The following is a 20,225-nucleotide window of genomic DNA, read 5'->3' as shown; positions in this document are numbered from 1 at the left end:
TTTTCATTTTTCTACATTTGTTTGTCTTTCTAGATCTGTCCCCACTCCCGCTTTCTCCTTATCTGTGCTACTCTGTCTTTTTGCTTGAGCATGAGGTATTACTGTAATTTAAGCTGCATAATGATAATGTCAGACTTGCATGCAGCACTCTGGAAACATGCAATCCAAACAAATGACCACCACCAGTCAAAAGGCTTGTGGCACATGTCACAGCATCAGCCACCTATTGGCCAGGAATCAGCAGTTTGCAAACTGTTGGTTTTACCAGATGGGCAAGACTTGTGGGGACAAAAACATCCACTTTTCATCAGCTTCAGTGGCAAATGTGTTCAAATTTTCGAGATATTCCCTCCAACAGGGAACCGTATGAAGTGGCATGTTGTTATGCTGCATGCCACTCGCTATTTAAATAAGCAAACACTGAGAAACATATGCATCAGCCTTCACACATGCATAATGGATGCCAATGACAGGGGAAATTGAGAGGATACTGTATCAGTTTTGTTTGCATTAATATCTAACAACGTGGAGGTAGCCCGTCAGTCTCCTGGGTAATATTTATCCTGCACTTGGGCTTGTGGGAGCGCCTGTGTGCATTTGCAGTGACTGTTGTCACAGAGATCAAGACTTCATAGTGCCTCTAATTAATTAATTACTTAAGTAGCCCCCCCAATATCTGTGACACAGAGCTATCAGCATCTATCGCTCCCCTTCACTTAGTGCCTCTAACATTGCTTGCTCTACCTGAATAACCTAACAAGGCCATAATCTTTCAAAGTTCTTCCCCCCCCCCCCACACACACACATTCACAGGTGTTGCTGTTAAGAACTAATTTGCATGGCTAATACCATCAAAACCAGGACAAATACCATTCATCCACCATTTCCCCCAGTATCAATATTAGCAGTAACATTAATCTACTTCCAAATGAAAAACATGCAAGATGTGAGGAATGGAGGGGAGAGTTTGCTTCCTCAAAGTCCATTATGTGTCTCCACTTTGACATTCATAGCTTTCTGGGAATAAACTACTGAGCTTCCCTAATTACAGTTTGCAAACCATCTTTTCTAGAATTCAGTAACACACCTCACCCCCACCCCTGCTATCAAGGATTGCCTACATATAGGTTTATATTCTATTTGCCTTGAAACTCTGTTCTGATTTTTTAAAAAAATACTTAGGCTGCATTAAGCTGATAAGAGATCACAAAATAATTAAGGCTGCAATCCTACAAACACTTCTTTAGGAAGTAAATCCTATTGAAATCAATAGAATGAACTTCTGAGTAAACATAATCAGGATGAAGCCGTTAACCTGGCATGGAGTGGAACAAACTTAAACTAACTTTGGTGATGGTGGTGGTGGAGGTAGAGGTTACATGACTCCACACGCAGAGAATATATCAATAGCCTTGTGCATTGATTCAAATTGCCATGTAGGTAGGTTATATACAGTACACATTTTTAGAAGACTGCCTTTAGAAGACTGCTAGGCTGGTGCATAGCAAGCCAAAGCCACATTTTCTTCCCTCTGTGTGGCCTTGCAGAAATCATAAAAATAAAATAAAAATCACAATGCAACTCTTTCACGTTCAAATGCCATATTTTGTAACGGTATTTCTGTTAGTTACCAAGAGGCATGCTTTCACAAGTTCACATTAACTTGCTTGTGGTGAAGTAGCTGCCTAAAATACATGCTTGCCTAATGTCTAGGCTTCACTCCACCTATAAAGAGGGGGGAAATAACTTTCTTTCAACCTGCAACTGTACCAAACAGAGCACAAGCAACTCAAATTTAGCACTTCAATGGCTTCCAAATTCGCCAAGGAACTGATAACAAACAACATGATACAATGTCTGTAAATGTGGACATAGAAGCCTATGCTTAAATCCCAGCACAGCAATGGACACACACTTGACAGCGTTGGACATGTTACCATATCTTAGACTCAACAAGATTCACAGCTTACCTAGAAATCTAACAGGCCCTTTGGTGGGACAGCTCTCCCTCCTTGTAGAACAAGGTAGTCTGGATTGAACTGCAGAGCCTGCCCACTCATGAGGTGGTGTGAAGCAGCCACCTCAGGCAGTCAATAAGGTAATTTCCCTGTGGGCGCCCTGCTGTCTTCACTGCCAATTTCTGGCAAGATCTCAGGATGCACCGGTCCTGCTGGATTGCATAAATTTCTATTGGCAAACAAGTCTCGGAAACCAATAGATAGCTGAATGATCTTGGCTGTTATGCCTTTCCAACTCTTATGTTACCACAATAGTCCCCAATCAAGATATAGTTGAGTGCTATGACTGGGGATGTATACACTCATTTGTATTGCACTATGGATGGAAAGGAGCACATTCAGCCACGCCACGTTATCCCAACATTAGATGCCTCGTATATGAATGCAAAGGTAAAGGTACCCCTGACTGTTGGGTCCAGTCATGGACGACTCTGGGGTTGCAGCGCTCATCTCGCTCTACAGGCCGAGGGAGCTGGCATTTGTCTGCAGACAGCTTCCAGGTCATGTGGCCAGCATGACTAGTGAACCAGAGCAGTGCATGGAAACGCTGTTTACCTTCCCGCCAGAGCGGTCCCTATTTATCTACTTGCACTTTGATGTGCTTTTGAACTGCTAGATTGGCAGGAGCAGGGACCGAGCAACGGGAGCTCACCCCGTCACGGGGATTCAAACTGCCGACCTTCTGATCAGCAAGCCCTAGGCTCTGTGTGTACAGCACAACAAAAATGTTTATCTGAGTGTACAATTGTATCCATTCTGCACATGTGATTTTGGATCCAATAAGGGAATCCCCACTTGGAAGCTGCCTTCCCATCTCTCTCCCTCCTTTCCGAATCAGAAGGATACAGTTCTATCTTACTGGAATTTGGGGAGAAGAACAAGGTACGAAACTGTGAAGCACACTGCAAATTACAAATGCTGTACAAATGATTTATAATGGTAATAAGGTTATTTGCTGCCTTGTTTGAAGCCACATTTCAAAATGGATATGAAATTGAAACACAGCTTGAGCTCCTGATAAGTGCGCTTACAAAAAAAACACCTTACTATGACATTAAGAAAATCAGGAAGCTAGAGGACCCTTTTGCCTTCTGTCACACATCGACAGAGCCCTTTCTCTATATATGGACACACACTCTGACCTGGCTAAAATTTGAGTGGCCAAATGCAAATGGGGCTCTTGAACTTTTAATAATTGTGTAAAAGAACTCGTCTCCTTTACGCAACAATTAAAAGTGCAAGAGCCCCATTTTCTTTGGCGTAGGCTACCTAGTATCCATAATGACTTTACTAGACCTACCCAGCAGAAAGTCTGTAAGAACTGATGATGACAAGAGATCAAGCTCATCTTTCTCCTTCAGCCAATGCCTCCATGTTATCCCCAGCACTGTAGCTGCTGTCTGGCAGAGCAGAGGACTTTGTTCCCTGGTCCCATTATTTCTGAATTTGCCATGGCCACCTAATTTACTTCTCAAATGAAAAGGAGGCCCTCTTAAAAAAAACACTGTCTAAAAATTCATTGTCCATGGCTACTCAGAAGTAATCTCCATTCAGCCCAATTGGAGTTAGGGCTTATCCACACTTACCTTCCCTCTGTACTTTCCAGGCACAGTTTGGACTTTAAATATATTTGTGGGATGGGGGGGTGTTAATGGTTTGTTTGTTTGTTTTTTAATGTATTTTGTGCTTTTATTAATAATAATTAATAATTAATTAATAAAGAGCCAGTGTGGTGTAGTGGTTAAGAGCGGAGGACTCGTAATCTGGAGAACTGGGTTCATGTCTCCGCTCCTCCACATGCAGCTGCTGGGTGACCTTGGGCTAGTCACACTTCTTTGAAGTCTCTCAGCCCCACTCACCTCACAGGGTGTCTGTTGTGGGGGAAGAGGGGAAAGGAGATTGTGAGTAGGGTTGCCAGACTCAATAATGGACAGGACGCCTGTGCCTTGAATTGCCCTGCTCTCTTTTGAGTCTGGAAACCTTAAAGAGAAACCAGCAGACCCTTTGTTTAATTTCCAAGCAAAGAGTCTGCTGGTTTCTCTTGAGTCTTTCTATTGAGTCTGGCAACCCTAATTGTGAGCCACTTTGAGACTCCTGGTAGTGATAAAGCGGGATATGAAATCCTCCTCCTCCTCCTCCTCCTCCTCCTCCTCCTCCTCCTCCTCCTCCTCTTCTTCTTCTTCTTCTTCTTCTTCTTCTTCTTCTTCTTCTTCTTCTTCTTCTTCTTCTTCTCCTCCTCCTCCTCCTCCTCCTCCTCCTCCTCCTCCTCCTCCTCCTCCTCCTCCTGTATTTTTATATTGTGAAGTGACCTGAGATCTACAGATGAGTGGTAGACTAAATAAATAAACAAATAAGCAAATAAATAAATATAACTCTGTGTCTAAGTGTCCTTTTCTTTTTTTGCTCTGGAGCTATCCCTGCAAAGCCCACTCTTTAAAGCTCAATCAGAACAAAAGGCAATCTGCAGGTTGTTGTTGTTGTTGTTTTGCTCCAGGGCAGAGAGAGAGAGAGAGAGAGAGAGAGAGAGAGAGAGAGAGAGAGAGAGAGAGAGAGAGAGAGAGAGAGAGAGAGAGAGAGAGCTCAGACATGGAGCTTTAAAGTGTGGAGCTGTGTCTGGAAAGAAAGGAGCAAAAGGTAATTGTGGGTAACCCCATACTCAATGTTAAGCAAGTACAAGACTGCAATCTTAAGATTGTTAGTGGTCAGTACAGGTGGAGAATGGCCAGTTGCCCTAATAAACCTTTGCACTTTCTGTCAAAGTGGCAGCATTTCCTCTCTATGCCATTAGAAATCAATTGCTATATACTTCAGCTCAAGTCAACTAACAGCTAGCCAGTTTTTTTTTTGTAGAAAAATAGGTGCCGGAACTTACAATGAAAGCCTTCCTTGTTCTCTTATAATGGCAATGTTATCCACCTGAGAGGTATCAGAACTCGGCTCTGGCGAGTTTCGGCTGGGGGAGAAAAAGCTCTGCAGCTAGCCTATATTTTCTGAGAGAACAGAAGAGTAAATATCTCCCATTTTGAGAACAGGTTCCTTACACCTGGAAGACAGGAAACCTACCAAGGGGGATACAGACAAATTTCCTACCAAGTAGAATTCTGGCACTGAGGAGGAAAATAGAGATACTGTAGCCATGCTAGAATTTTTAAATTCTTTTTCATTCTGATTCTTGCCAATGATAAAGCTACATTTTTAGTTATCAATATTGCTCATAGGAATTTGTATCCCAAGCTACATCAGCTCCCATGCTGTGCTCAAAGGAAAAGAACCATATGGAGAGAATAATAAGACAATTAAATATCCATTAAATAATAATATATCTGTGTTTTTAAGGAGGGAAGCTTTGCTAATGATACAGTATGCATCCATTGGGTGTTCATGGAACTGGAGCACAAGTGGGAGTTATCTTTGTTTTAAGAGTAAAAACAAAATGCAGGAAAAATGCATCTCCCAATATGAATCTTGCACAGAGGAATCATCATGTTCTGCAGAGTTGCCTTTACCATGAAGTGATGTGGACTAGCTGCTTCAGAAGTACCACTTTTCATTTCTGGGTGATTTAAAATGACCTTCAGTAAATAGCAAAGTGTGGGGGAGGAGAATATTTATACGTGAATATATACGCGTGAATATATACACGTGCGAGTGCAAGTGAGATAAACCTTTTGCTTCTGGTGAAAAGCTGGATTGGAAATGAATGAGGCAAGGTCACAAATGTATCTTGAACTGGAATTTTTTAAAAGAATGCTTTTTATTATTGCTGTTTATTGTCACCACCATTACCACCTGCCCTTACCCCTAAGTCCCTGGGGCAGGATGTTGACAATGGAAGCTGGGTTAAAATCTCCACTCAGCCATGAAGTTCAGTGGGTCATAATGAGTCTCTCAAAGCCTAGCTGAACTCCTAGAGTTGTAAAGTTTGTTTTGTTTTGTTTTTTAATGTGATAACCCTCATATGTCATACTGAGCACATTGGAAGAATGTCTGGATACAGATGTATCTGTTAATACTGCTAATGCTACTAACAATAACCAATGCTATACCATATCCAGATATGTTTGCTGCTGAACTGCTGTTGTTCCTTTCTGTTGGCAAATATTATATGTAATATCTCAGGATGTGCATTTCTTAGTGGAAAGAATTTAATAAGGTGCACAGACACCACACAGTGAACCTTTCCATGCAGATATTCTTTATATATTATGCATACACATTAGCCTCATTATGCAAACGAACTAAACACTGGAGCATATGCTCTCCTGACATTTCCTAGGATGGATGGCAAGTGGAAGGAAAGGACAGGGAGGAAAAGGTGAGAATCCTCCACAGCTTCTTTTGTAGAGTGGTACAACAAGAGCCACCCATACTTCAAATCAAGCCACTGAAAGAAAGGGAACAATTAGGATCTTCCACTCAGAAGCAGACTGGACACAGGAATTCAGGGGGGAAATGGGTTGTATCACATATATGGCATCAAAACCACCCTCCTATCAAAGCAGATTATGTCAAGCCTACAGAAGCAACAACTACATTGTTTAGGAGGACTTGCCTCTGATATAGGAGAAGAAAATCTAAGATTAAGTTCCAACTCCAGGGCTGGGATGGGGAAGGGAGAGTTTAACGACAGTGGTCTGGATTTGCTGTTCACCTTTTTGGGGGCCATGTCACCTTTATGTTGAGTTGACATCAACCTATATCTTCTTCTTGTATCTCCTGGTAACACTTAAGTTAAAGCAGGTATGTGACATGTTGCAACTGTGCCATTAAAATGGACCAGGAAAATTCTGAACGGAAGACTCAGATCAACACTATAAAAGAATCAACAGAAACATATGGAAAAACCAATTTCCTATACTATACCACTTTCTGCTACAGGCAGGAGCTTGTACCGTATGTCTGAATGTTTCTGCTTGGGGGGGGGGTCAAATCTGCACACAGAAAACTAATAAATTATGGAAGTGGGTCTGACCTAATGCCCCCCTGACATGTTAGTTTCCCATGTTCAGTTTTCTATGAGGTCAAATTCAAGCAAGCCCACCCAACCCTGCTGTATACTTGTGGACAATAGTTGCTCTGCAATTCTGTCACCTGTATTAACTGGTCAATAGATGTGACTCAGGGAGTGTTCACAAGAAGCCATAGCAGGATTTCTTTCAAACCTGTGAAGATTTTTTTGCAGGTGGCTCAGTCAGTCAGGTGGCTGGGAGTGAGTGTGATCAGTGTTTGGTGCAGCACTGATTGTATAAGAACACACAAGAGAAAGGACAAGGGCAAAGACTGTCACTCAATCTGCATAAATCAAATGCCCAGCACCCACTCCACTAGCGTATTCAAAGCTCCACTGTATACATAGCAAGTGTAAAATTTCCACCAGCTCTTAATACCTCTTAGAATCTCTTGCTCCAAGATTCAGGGTCACAAGTAAAGCAGTGCCTGGCTCCAGATAAAGTCTCCTGCTACACAGTTATTACCCTGAATTATCATCCCTGAAAAACTGGTTGCCTGTCTTCAGCTTCAAAAGCAGCTTTATCATGTGAAAAAATATGTTCCTTTTTTTTTTTATCAATATCCTTACAGGAGCTCTAGTGACATTGGGCTGATGCACTTGACTTTCAGCTCTGCCGAGCCAAGTTTTAATCTTCATGCAGTGACAAAACGTAAACTGTCCAGAATCCATCACCCATTTTACCACAGGTTTCACCTCCCTAATTTAAAGTTACACTTCGAAAAATGTTCAGAAAGATGAGAATGCAAGGAATGTAGGGGAGGGTGGTTAGACAAACCGGGGTGGATTTGAATGGCAGATTACCGTGTTTTGCCAGTACTTGAGCCCACAGTAGTCTGTGCACTTAGAACACCAAGTATGTGGGCAAGGGAGATTCAGCATGTGTGCCTCATGCAGCTCTGGCAAAAGGAGGAAACTGCTGGGATGATCACACCAGGAAATAAGCTGCTCAACCGCAATAGGCCAGATCAGTTCAGAGGATATTGCCTGACCCCTATAAAACCAGCAAGGGGATTCTGCTTCTAGCTAGCTTCTGACTATTGTTACCTTCCCCCCACTCCCTTCTGACAGGAACAGATTCTGACAGTATCAGGTCAGTACTGTAGCCCCAAACTGAGAAGCCAAGAATCACCCTAAACTTCAACTCCATAGAACACAGGGCTGACATTGCTAAGTGGGTTGTGCAGACAATATCACTTTGGCCAGCCCAGCTTGTAATTCCCTTCCATCTTCCGAACAGGCAGTGTGGTTGATCACTGGCCATGTTCGGATGCATGTACCCTGCAGGAATCCGATGTGGTTTCTGACCACATCCTGTTCCTCCCTCCAAATGTGCATTGTGCAGATGTGCCCTTAAACAAAGGGAAAGTAGGCAAGACTGTAGCACATTGGCAAGATATCTGAGATTAAAACAGCAGATGGAGCTGTAGGTCAACAGTCCCAGGGAAGCATTCACATGGTTGCTGAACCCCTGGCCAATGCTTTTAGTCCTTATTCAACAAAATTAATAAAGAGCAGAACTACGTGGCAAGTAGACATGCCAGACTGTCAGCATGAGGTAATTAGCCAAGGAACAGAAACCACAATAGAGAATAAAAGTACTCATGCAGTGAACGCTTGTGAAAAGCCACTTAAGAAAAATGAAATGTCAAGTCAGTTAGAGAGGCACTCCAAACCAGCTCTGTCCAATCTCTTGCATTTGCCACAGAAGCCTCTTGGGAAGGGGTAGAAGTACATGGCTCTACAGCATAAAAACCTCGTTTTTAAAAGAAGAGAAGGGAGCCTCTCTTCGGAAGAGCTTGAGCAGTCCTGGCTAGCAACTGTTTTTTCCTGCCCTCTCCATGCAATTTTCTTTGAGTCGCAGTGACACCTGTTGAGGAGGATCAAATGCTGCTCAGCTGCAGGCTAGTCGGCTGTTGAGCACTGCCAACAAGCTGTGCACCACTCCCAACCAATGGCACAAGCTTTCAGGCCATCTGGACCTTTTAATGGACTGGGTGTTTTCCTCTTCAAAATGTATGAGAATGTGCCAATACTGTCCATTACTCAGCAAACCATCATTGGATGATAAGGACATAGGGCCAAGCCAAATAGCAGCATTGTTTATGCCCCCTAATATTGAAAATGACAGGGAAGGGGGTGGAGGAAATAAAAACAAGAGATCAGGTCTGTTAAATTCAGCAGAGGACTGTCAGATACACACATTACACTGAACTGTTGGCATGGACAAAGAGGAAAGCTACACCTTTTTCCCCCTTAATGTCTCCATGTAAACCACCTTCTGGCAGACTCTTACTTACATAGAATGGTCATTATTACATAGAGATCTTACATAGTGATCAGCGGATACACTCAACCAAGCCCACTATAGAGATAATTAGGAAAAGTTGGATAATTTTTCCAAATCTCTGGAGCTCACTTGGAAAAATAATTCTGTCCATCTAATTGGGTCCAGAGTTGATTGGACCTACAGTTGATTGGACTCTCTACTTCCAGCTGAGGAAACTAGAGTAAAATGGGTGGCATTAAAGGCACATACTTGTGGTGTGGCCGGGGTGTGTGTAATACGACGATAATCCAGTTGGATCACAGGACTTCAGGGGAATCTAGATCCAATCCCAGTTGGCTCCAGGAGCAGGAAGGCAAACATCAGAAATCTAGTATTCCCAAACCTCTTTTTAAGGATTCATTCCCATCCCTAGTCTGATATTAAACCCTTGAGCATATCCTTTGGCTGACTGTGAAAAGCAAGGTAAGAGGCAATAAAGAATAAAAGAGCCATTTTCCATCCCATTTTGATTACTCCATTTTCAATTACGGTTTCAATCGCTGCTAAGAAACACTCCAATTGATTTGAAAAGGCAGGTAAAGAATGGCCCCTGGGGCTGCTGTATAGGAATTTGAGTTTAGTAGGATGGGTTAAATTTCTTGTTCCTTCACTGATCAGCTCCCTACTTGATCAGTCCTTTTATGCCTCAGTTCTCTGTTTGTACATAATTGGAATTAATGACTGTGAGCTGTTATACAGTACTAATTAAAGACACACAGAATCTCCTTTTTTATATAAAAAGGTCCAAACAGGATAAGGTTTATACATAACATACAATTTTTGTTTGTAACAAGTAAGACATGTTTAGTTTTCCATCAACACATTTGTTAGCATCAGAGGCATGCTGAAGTCCACAACAGCAGATGGTTGGTTGCAACAGCTACTGATTATTGTTGCCACAATTGAAGAGGGTTAACATGATACGATATAATGTGCCTCTTGTGTTATCAAGTTCAAGAGACAGTATTATAAGATTTAGTTGCACCAACATGTAGGAGCTTAGGAAATACTAGCAATATATCCATAATGTGAATTGATGGTGGGGTTTTTTTGTTGCTATTAGTAATAGTCCTATTTTTAATTTGATAAATTCCCCCCTTTCTTTTGTTAAAATTTGCATATAAAATTTAGATATACATGCACACACACATACCAGCAAAACACTATATTGAACCTTGCTGCCGTTCCATGACATTACAAATATGATATAGTATCAGAAGTACTTTGCAAAAAGATTCTTCATCTAAGTCAGCCTCTCTAGATACCTAACTCATTATACAAATCTGGAATCTTCTCAAATGCCTCCAGGTGTTCTACAACTTTCATGATGAACCAGTTTCTTAAGTTGTTTCAATAACTAGCTATATAGAACTGACTACCAAAGATACCATAGAACAGGCATCCCCAAACTTCGGCCCTCCATATGTTTTGGACTACAATTCCCATCTTCCCTGACCACTAGACTTGTTAGCTAGGGATCATGGGAGTTGTAGGCCAAAACATCTGGAGGGCCGCAGTTTGGGGATGCCTGCCATAGAACAATATCAGAAGATCTTTCAATGGTAGTAAACCAAAATGCTCATCCAATTCAGAAAATGGCTTATAGTAATCAGGAATGGTTTAAGAGCACAAGAAGAAACCTGCTGGATAAGCCTAGCATCCTATTCTCACAGTAGCCAACCAGATGCCTATGAGAGACTTGCAAACAAGACTTGAGTGCAGCAGCACTCTCCCACATTGAACTCAGGAAGACCTGTTCCTTAATAAGCATGCATAACTTTGAAGTGTTAAGGCCCCTCCAAAAATTCAGGTTCACAAAAACACTGAATTGAGCTCACAAATACATGGAACCCTTCTTATCTCTATCACTAACTCACTTTCCTCTCTCCAGGCAGTGTGCCTTCACTACTTCAACAAGATCTTCCCTCACATCTCTGATTCCTCGTTGTTTTTTTAGCTGGTCAGCTGATTCTGTGCATATCCCCACCAATGTGCAACACATGTCCTACCTCCTTTTCATTCTGGTTGGTCAGAAGCATGCAGGAGCAGACTTCCTATTGGACTATGGCGTTAGCATAGCTGCCAAGTTATCCCCTTTTTTGAGGGAAATTCCATTATGCTGAATAGGCTTCCTCGCGAGAAAAGGGAAAACTTGGCAGCTATGGGTGTTAGTGGGAGCGGAGTAGAGAGCCACCTGCAGATTCATTCATTTATTTACTCGATCTGAGTGGCCATTCTACTACAACTGCTATTCAGTGGTAGCACCAACAACATGTTTGACACATTCCAAATTTTGCATATGGGCCCCAAAAGATTTTGGATACCTGTCATGGTTGGTTCATCTATTATTATTAATTATTATTATTATTATTATTATTATTATTATTATAGTTGTTGTTTTGTAAAAGCCTTTTAAAGGCTCCTTGCACAAATTCCCCTGTATTTTATTTGTCTGGAATTCAACTGTTCCATCCTCTGACAATAGGCTTTTATGCCTGCAAATTTTAGCTAATTCTGCCAGCAAATAGAAAAGTTATATCTATTATTTATTTCCCCAGTATAATCAATGGGGAGTCCTTCAGAAATCTGAAGCAAAACCAAAGCAAACGAGGTGTTGTCTAAATTAATCCAAAGTGAAGTGGCCCCCTATATGAAACAGGCTCCAAAGACATTTCTTTTTCTCTGCACACCCCTAAGTTATATGTACAATTTGATGAGTAAACAATCCCTCATGTCAACTCAGCTTGGTTCCTTCTTTGTTACGTTAGAGTTCATGGGATCTGGTGGTTTCCTTTAAACCATTTTAACAAGGCAAACAGTAGCAATACCCTCAGAGGAGGTTTAGCCACATGAGGTTGTTCTGCCACTGCCAATTTGGCAGTTTTGTGTCAAACTGAAAGTCTGAGAGCAACTCTTCCCCATGGAACTGTATGCTGCTACCACATGGTGGTGAGGAGGATTGATACCCATCTAAGTCACACTCACAGTAGACCTATTGACATTGATTTTAATGCGTCAGCTCTGAGTAAAACTAACACTGGCTATCTCCCAAGCAGATATGCTTTGAAGCATCCTTTGTTACTGAATATAGTGTACAGTACTGTATATTCCTGAGTATAAGACTACTTTTTAACCCAGGAAAATCTTCTCAAAAGTTGGGTGTCGTCTTATACACCGGGTCGTATTTCTTATACGGCGAGTATATCCCAGACTCTATATTTTAACTGGAAAAGTTGGAGGTCGTCTTATATGCCCAGTCCTCTTATACGCCGGAATATACGGTATGTATATCCAAACTACCTCACCTTATTACACAAAGAATGAAGGTTAGAATTATTATAAGCCTATTAGTAAGAATCCTATGTACATCTTCACTGAGGCTTCACTGATGCTCTAGTTTGCCAATATCTGTTGAGTTTTGCTTCATTTATCTTGATATTTCAAAATCTATTGGTCAAGGATCACTGGCATTTGTCAGTGAATTGTACCCTTCACAGTATAGATACTTCACAGGCCTTTAACAGATATGTTCCCTATGAAATTGGATATACCTTTCTCAGAACCAGTTACATCTGGTTCATATTTCTTGACATAATCAGAATCTCACTTGCTTTGTTGAAAGTGAAAATAAATAGATGGTCAATAAGACTGGCAGGGGAAAAAATGCTACTAGGCCTTTTTATGATTCCTGAGAACAGGAATAGCTCCTATGTAGTAAGCAGCACCCCTTGTTTCTGGAAACAAAGAGAGTGTTTAAAATAATGTTTTTAATACGCCAGCTGTCAGAAAAAATATCAGCACCATTACATTTTCTGACACTATGTTCTTGACAATAAATTTCATGCCTCATGTGGCAAAGCATTTATGAGATTTCAGTCAATAACCAATTCACAGGTCCATATCCTCACCCAGAAAAGAGGGAGAAATTAAGAAGCAAAAACTAAAAAATAATAATGAAGGAGGTGTTATAATTTTTATTTACTAACATGTCACTGCTTATAGTTAGACCTGAATTAAAAGGGAAAAGAAGCAGCTCTGCCTCTCAGACTGTACATCTCTCTCTCTCTCTCTCTCTCTCTCTCTCTCTCTCTCTCTCTCTCTCTCTCTCTCTCTCTCTCTCTCTCTCTGTGTGTGTGTGTGTGTGTGTGTGTCTCACACACAAAAGCTATGAGAAACAAAAACTGAATTTAGAACTTGCAGATGATGGTGTGTGACAGATCTGTAGGTCTGAGACTTTTATCTCCTCTGACATGCTTAGTTCTATTTTTAATCACCAAGACACAGAAGACTGAGTCACAAAATTAAGGAAGGACAGAGCCCCAGAGCACCCAAGCAGGTATCATGGCTCTGACTGTGCTAAGCGTCATTCAGATGCACAAGGAAAGAGATTCCTATTAGGTCTTTGCTTAGGAGCTATTATTAGTATTCAGATTTCTGTTTGTCTCAACTTCTATTTGTATTAGCAATTCTCTAAGCGGAGCATCAGGACCAAGAACAGGAAAACAACACTACCGCTCACCCTGTCAGATTTGCTAAACACAGCTCTCGTCTTGGCTGAATGTCAGTATATCAAGTTCAACATTTAGCTGAGGCAATCATGGTTTCAGATTCTGGCTTGTTTTCACAAACCATAGTATAATTCTCTAAGTTCAAACATCATGAGGGATGGCAGTTAAGTTTAAAATACTGCAATTACCCCAAGAAATGCCTCTCCCTATGATTGACCCAGACCCTACGATCATGAGAGGTCTGGAGGGTGATAACACAAGAATCGGCTTCTTCTTTTTTGCATTGGCTCCTCATTTGTGGAATGCTCTACCCAGGGAGGGCTCACCTGACACCTTTGTTACATACCTTACATGCTCTTCTCCCAGGCCTTTTAAACCGGGGGGGGGGGGGAGAGACTATTGTTTTAGTTTATTACTATGTTATGTGCTTTGCGTTTATATAGGTTAGGTACTTTGTGTTTTTATAGTGTAACCCTTCCTGTGATCCTCAGGTGATAAATAAAAATAAATTAGAAATAATAATAACAAATTCATAAGCTTTTACTTTCACTCTCCTCCTTGCAAGTGTAAAAGAGGAGAGGAGAAGGAGCCAAAGGTTCAATAATGTAATAGGATACCATGTTCCCCCATTACATCTGAAGTGAATCACTGGGTGAGGTTGGAATGGGCAAGAGGCTGCTATCAGTAACTATATACATTGGAACAGATACAAGTAATGATGATGCCAGGCATACCCCTGTTTCTCCGAAAAAAAGACATAGCCATAAAATAAGCCGTAGCAGGATTTTTAAGCATTCAAGGAATATAAGCCAGGCATCCCCAAACTTCGGCCCTCCAGATGTTTTGGACTACAATTCCCACCATCCCTGACCACTGGTCCTGTTAGCTAGAGATCATGGGAGTTGTAGGCCAAAACATCTGGAGGGCCGCAGTTTGGGGATGCCTGATATAATCCATACCCCGAAAATAAGACATGGTGATAGGCGTAGCAGCAATGCCGGCCGCGGCAGGAGGAGGGGAAAAACATAAGACATCCCCTGGAAATAAGCCATAGTGGGTTTTTTTGAGGAAAAATAAATATAAGACGGTGTCTTATTTTCGGAGAAACACGGTATGTGATTGAAGTCTCTTAATAGCTTACAGGTTGAAAGCAAGCAGGTGTGCCCTGGTTGCAAGAGGAAGTCAAACACAGCATCACCCCAAGACTGTGGTGCTATATGAACATGAGAACCCAGACACCAATGAATGTCCATTATTTCTCCGGATGCAGGGGCGTCTTGCCCATAGAGGCAAATGGCGCAGGGCACCAGGACGCCAAGTTCCGGAGGGCGCCAGGGAAGAGGCGGAGCCTAGACGTAGCGCCTCTCAGCATCAGTGCGCTGCCCTCGCCCACCTCCGCCATGCCGCACCGCGCCTGAAGCCTCTGCCTGTCGAGGCCACGGCGGCACGAGTGCCAGGGAAGAGGTGGAGGCTGGGAGTGGCCCCTGCCGACATCAGCATGCCGCCCTTGCCTGCCTCGCTGAAGCAGCGCTGCGCCCGGGCCTCCGCCTCTTCCCCGCCAGAGGAGCCACCCTCCAGCCGCTGCCTGACTACTCTAGCCCCACAAAGCTGTCGGCAGCACCGTAGAAAGGTTGGCAACTCTGGAAAACAGGGGAGGCGCCGGAGGGATCTTTGCACCACGGTGCCGGATATACTTAAGACAGCCCTGTCTGGATGTAACCAGCTTTATCCAGAAATACTGTCACAAAGAAAGGAAAGAGAAGGCAGGAACAAGGCAAAACTTACCCGTTTCAGCTGATCAACACCACCAAATATCCTCATCACGCCATCAATCTCTTGCTCCAGTCTTCTGGCCCAATACTGCATTCTACAAGACAGGGGGAAAGAGGGCACACTGAGTCATTTAAAGAGATTCAAAATGGGAGATGGTTACAAATCAGTGCCCAGGGCTTAGTTTGTACACTCGCCTCCTGACATTCCAGCTGTGGGCAGAATACCAAGCATGCCTGACCTCCAAGATAAGGATGATAAACTTAGAATGATAAAGCTTATCAGATGACTATCTTCCAAAATTGTAAATGTACACACAGAGAACAAAAAATAAAGTCAACATAAAAACTGCAAGCTGCCTTTCTTCTCTGGTAACAAAAACTTAACACAGATTAGGAGGGGCAAGCTGGTCCAGCTCCTCACAATAACACCTTGTCTTCTATGCCCAACACCCCCAATATCCTTCCTTCAAATAGCAAACTAAGTTGGCTGATGGCCTATCAGTTCAGAAGTAAGAAGATCCATGAAAAAATTAAGATGCCCATGTGTTCAACAACACATATGCCAGACCCTCCAAATGTCCCTATTTTCCAGAGATGTCCCTGGTTTAGAGAAGCTATCCCAGTTTCTGATTTTATCCTGGAATGTCCTGCTTTTCATTAGGATGTCCCTATTTTCATTAGAGAAATGTTGTAGGCAGTGGCATCGCAACGTGAAGGCAGTAGGGGTGGTGCGCTCCCGGTGCCACGTCTCTGGGGCGCGAGCAGTGGTTTGCTGGTGGCGCCGCTCCAGTGCCGTATGGACGCTGGAGCGCCAGCGCCGGCAAACTGCTACATAGCATGCATGTGTGGCGTCACTACGTACGATGCATGCGTTGTACATAGCGACGCCGCACATGCGCGCTACGTAGCAATGCCCTGCCCCCAGGTGCACGTCATGTTTGCCACTCCGGGTGCCCGAGCAGCTTCCCCACGCCACTGGTTGTAGGGTATGGAGTTATGCAACCCCCGAGCTGCCTAAAGGCAATCCTATATAGAGAAATTTTTTATGTTTAATGTTTAATGATATTTTTATATATGTTGGAAGCTACCCAGAGTGCTGGGGCAACCCAATAAGATGTGTGGGATATAAATAGTAAAAATATCATTATGGAATGGGACGTTCCTATTTCCATCAGAGAAATGTTGGCGGGTATAATATGCTTGTGAATTATAAGAAAGAACGAAATTTTAAACCCTCAAACTGTCTGACAGGAACTTATGAGCTTGCAGAGTGATGATGGCAAAGAACCCAAAAGTTAGGCCAGCAGTGTGAGTCTATTAAGTCTATGATTTAGAGCAGCCTAATCACTAAATGTTTGTGTGTCAGTAGTGGGGCAGGGGAGAAGGAAAACAGAGGAAAGGAAAAGAAAAGTTGCTGGTTGGCCTTGACTTATAAAAAAATCTTTGGGAGATGCAGGTGGCGCTGTGGTCTGAACCACTGACCCTCTTTGGCTTGCTGATGGGAAGGTTGGAGGTTCGAACCCCCGCGGCGGAGGGAGCACCCATTGCTTTGTCCCAGTTTCTCCCAATCTAGCAGTTCCGAAAGCACGCCAGTGCAAGTAGATAAATAGGCACTGCTGTGGTGGGAAGGTAAACAGCATTTCCGTGCTCTCTGGCTTCTGTCACGGTGTTCCATTGTGCCAGAAGCAGTTTGTTGTGCTAGCCACATGACCCGGAAAGCTGTCGGTGGACAAACACCAGCTCCCTCGGCCTGAAGTGAGATGAGCGCCACACCCCATAGTCGCCTATGACTGGACTTAACCACCCAGGGGTCCTTTACCTTTTACCTTTTATAAAAAAGAATCTTTATTAAATGTCTTCCCCTTTCCCATTCTGCAGACCTGAGTATTCTGTGCTCACTCCCTTTATTGCTATAAAAATGGTCCAGTTTTGCTAGCAGTGATCTAGAACAATACCACTGTTATGTACTGAGCTGAATCCTAGAACAATAGGATTCAGAATCAGCGGGAGCTACCCAATCCAACTCCAGGTGGAAGTGAATCCGCAACCTGATTGGCCTGCTGGAGCAGCCAATCAGGCGGCTGGCAGAAGTGAATCTGCTACCTGATTGGCCTGTAGGAGCAGCCAATCAGGCTGCAGGCAAAAGTCAATCCACAATATAATTGGCCCACAGGTGTAGCCCTGAAGTAGCCAATCACGCAAGGCCCATTGTGTAAATAATGTATATAAGCAGATGGTTTTGGGAAAAGAGCAATTCGTCTTCTCTTCTCCTCCTTGATGACTATGAGCTGAATAAAGAGCATGAAATTCACTCTTGACTCCGAGTATATTTCAACCACACAGGAAGAAATTCTTGAAGGGCAAGGAGAAGTGTTCTACACCCCTCTGGAGATGTCTGAGCCATTAAGAAGAGTACTGTTCTTAGTGAATGCGGATACCACAACATGCCATATATAGTTGCACGTAATTAATTCAGACTTAGGTTTCGTCCATTGGGACTTGTCATAAAAGGTTGCAATTTATCTTAGATTCGTCAAGGGTGACAGCGGCCCATGTTTTTTGAGGGTGATTTTTTTTGGGGGGGGTAACAATGTTGGGAGGGGTGGCTATTTTAAAAAAGCTGATCTGGTGTTTATGTTTCTGTGTGGCATACAATTAAAATATACACAGTAGAAGCATGTTGTTTTTAATATGCTGATTTGGGGGTGTTAAAATGCACCCGTGTACAGTTTCCTTGAGATGCAGGAAAACAAGGCTTCACAATCCATTGCACTGCAGTAGACAGCAACAGATTTTGGGCTGCCTGCAGCAGGATTGAACATCTGGTATTTCCACTGAGATTTATCTACCTGTAGAATCTATGTACATATCAACATATGTCTACCTCTTGACTTTCTAAGAACACAGATTGCTATGTCCAATCAGGTCCTTGGCTCACCTTTCCTAGTATCCCATTGTCCTTGAAAATCACTTCTAGACTAACCAATGTATGATAGTTTATTGTATCTAATTATACGGAGGACCACAAAAGAGACAGGTTTTTTTCGGAGGATTAGGCTAACTCAGTGTTTGTTTGTTATTAAAAAATGATACCTATATTACTAGGTCCACTCCTTGCTAATTTTAAGTTCCAGCCGCCACAGAGCTTAGGACAGCCAGTCCTTGCTTTATTTAGGGGGGAAACTATACTCACTTCTCTGTTTCCAGAACACACCTAAGAGGTATTCCTAAAGGTGGTAGGGTGGAATTAGTTAGGCAGGATTATCACTCCTCACCTGCTTTCTCCTCCCGCAAGATTTAGATGCAGCCACAGCCTTCTCCCTCTTTTCTATTACTCACGCTGAGGCTTACTCACGTTTGGGCTCGGTGTTCATCAGTATGCAGATGACACCCAGCTCTACCTCTCGTTTAAATCAGAACCAGTGAAGGCGGTGAAGGCCATGTGTGAGTGCCTGGAGGTGGTTGGAGGATGGATGGCAGCTAACAGATTAAGGTTGAATCCTGACAAGACAGAAGTACTGTTTTGGGGGGACAGGAGGCGGGCAGGTGTGGAGGACTCCCTGGTCCTGAATGGGGTAACTGTGCCCCTGAAGGACCAGGTGCACAGCCTAGGAGTCATTTTGGACTCACAGCTGTCCATGGAGGCACAGGTTAATTCTGTGTCCAGGGCGGCTGTCTACCAGCTCCATCTGGTACATAGGCTGAGACCCTACCTGCCCGCGGACTGTCCCGCCAGAGTGGTGCATGCTCTGGTTATCTCCTGCTTGGACTACTGCAATGCGCTCTACGTGGGGCTACCTTTGAAGGTGACTCGGAAACTGCAATTAATCCAGCATGCGGCAGCTAGACTAGCAACTGGGAGTGGCCGCCGGAACCACATAACACTGGTCCTGAGACTTGCTCCCAGTACGTTTCCAAGCACAATTCAAAGTGTTGGTACTGACCTTTAAAGCCCTAAACGGCCTCGGTCCTGTATACCTGAAGGAGCGTCTCCACCCCCATCATTCAGCCCGGACACCGAGATCCAGCACCAAGGGCCTTCTGGCGGTTCCCTCATTGCGAGAAGTGAGGTTACAGGGAACCAGACAGAGGGCCTTCTCGGTAGTGGCACCCGCCCTGTGGAACGCCCTCCCAGCAGATGTCAAGGCAATAAGCAACTATTTTACTTTTAGAAGACCACTGAAGGCGGTCCTGGGAAGTTTTTAAATGTTTTATGCTGTATTGTTTTTAATATTCGGTTGGAAGCCGCCCAGAGTGTCTGGGGAAACCCAGCCAGATGGGCGGGGTATAAATAAATTATTGTTGTTGTTGTTGTTGTTGTTGTTGTTGTTGTTGTTATCCATCAAGAGGAGTCTTGAGGCTTGCAGCCTCTTATAAACCTCACCCTTACTCACAAGTAGCCCATCCTGGCTGATCACTGGTTGGGCTATTCATGAGTAAGCAGCAGATCTAGCAGTTTCTTCCTCCCCATAACTTAAGCAACAGGTGGGTCCCTAAAAATCCATCCTGATGTGTTCTGTGACAGCTTCATGGAACGAGATAAATGCCCATCAAAATAAAATTTCAAAGAGAAATGAGATAAGAAAGGCT

The 20,225-nt window shown here is 43.2% G+C and overlaps 1 protein-coding gene across 2 annotated transcripts in view; it reads right to left on the bottom strand.

Moving 5' to 3' along the window:
* Positions 1-20,225, bottom strand: part of CACNA2D2 (calcium voltage-gated channel auxiliary subunit alpha2delta 2) — a 551,962-nt gene that overhangs the window by 496,711 nt on the left and 35,026 nt on the right. For both annotated transcript variants that reach the window (XR_009557115.1, XM_060271531.1), the window contains exon 2: positions 15,649-15,730. Coding sequence is in view for 1 of the 2 variants with exons in the window: in XM_060271531.1 (XP_060127514.1) it covers positions 15,649-15,730 (82 nt within the window). In the remaining variant the exon portion in view is untranslated. The remainder of the gene's footprint in view (positions 1-15,648; positions 15,731-20,225) is intronic.

Source organism: Zootoca vivipara, chromosome 2 (assembly GCF_963506605.1).
Source record: "Zootoca vivipara chromosome 2, rZooViv1.1, whole genome shotgun sequence".
Lineage (NCBI taxonomy): Eukaryota > Metazoa > Chordata > Lepidosauria > Squamata > Lacertidae > Zootoca > Zootoca vivipara.
Note: the sequence above shows the minus strand (reverse complement) of the source record. Positions and strands in the feature narration are given on the sequence as shown.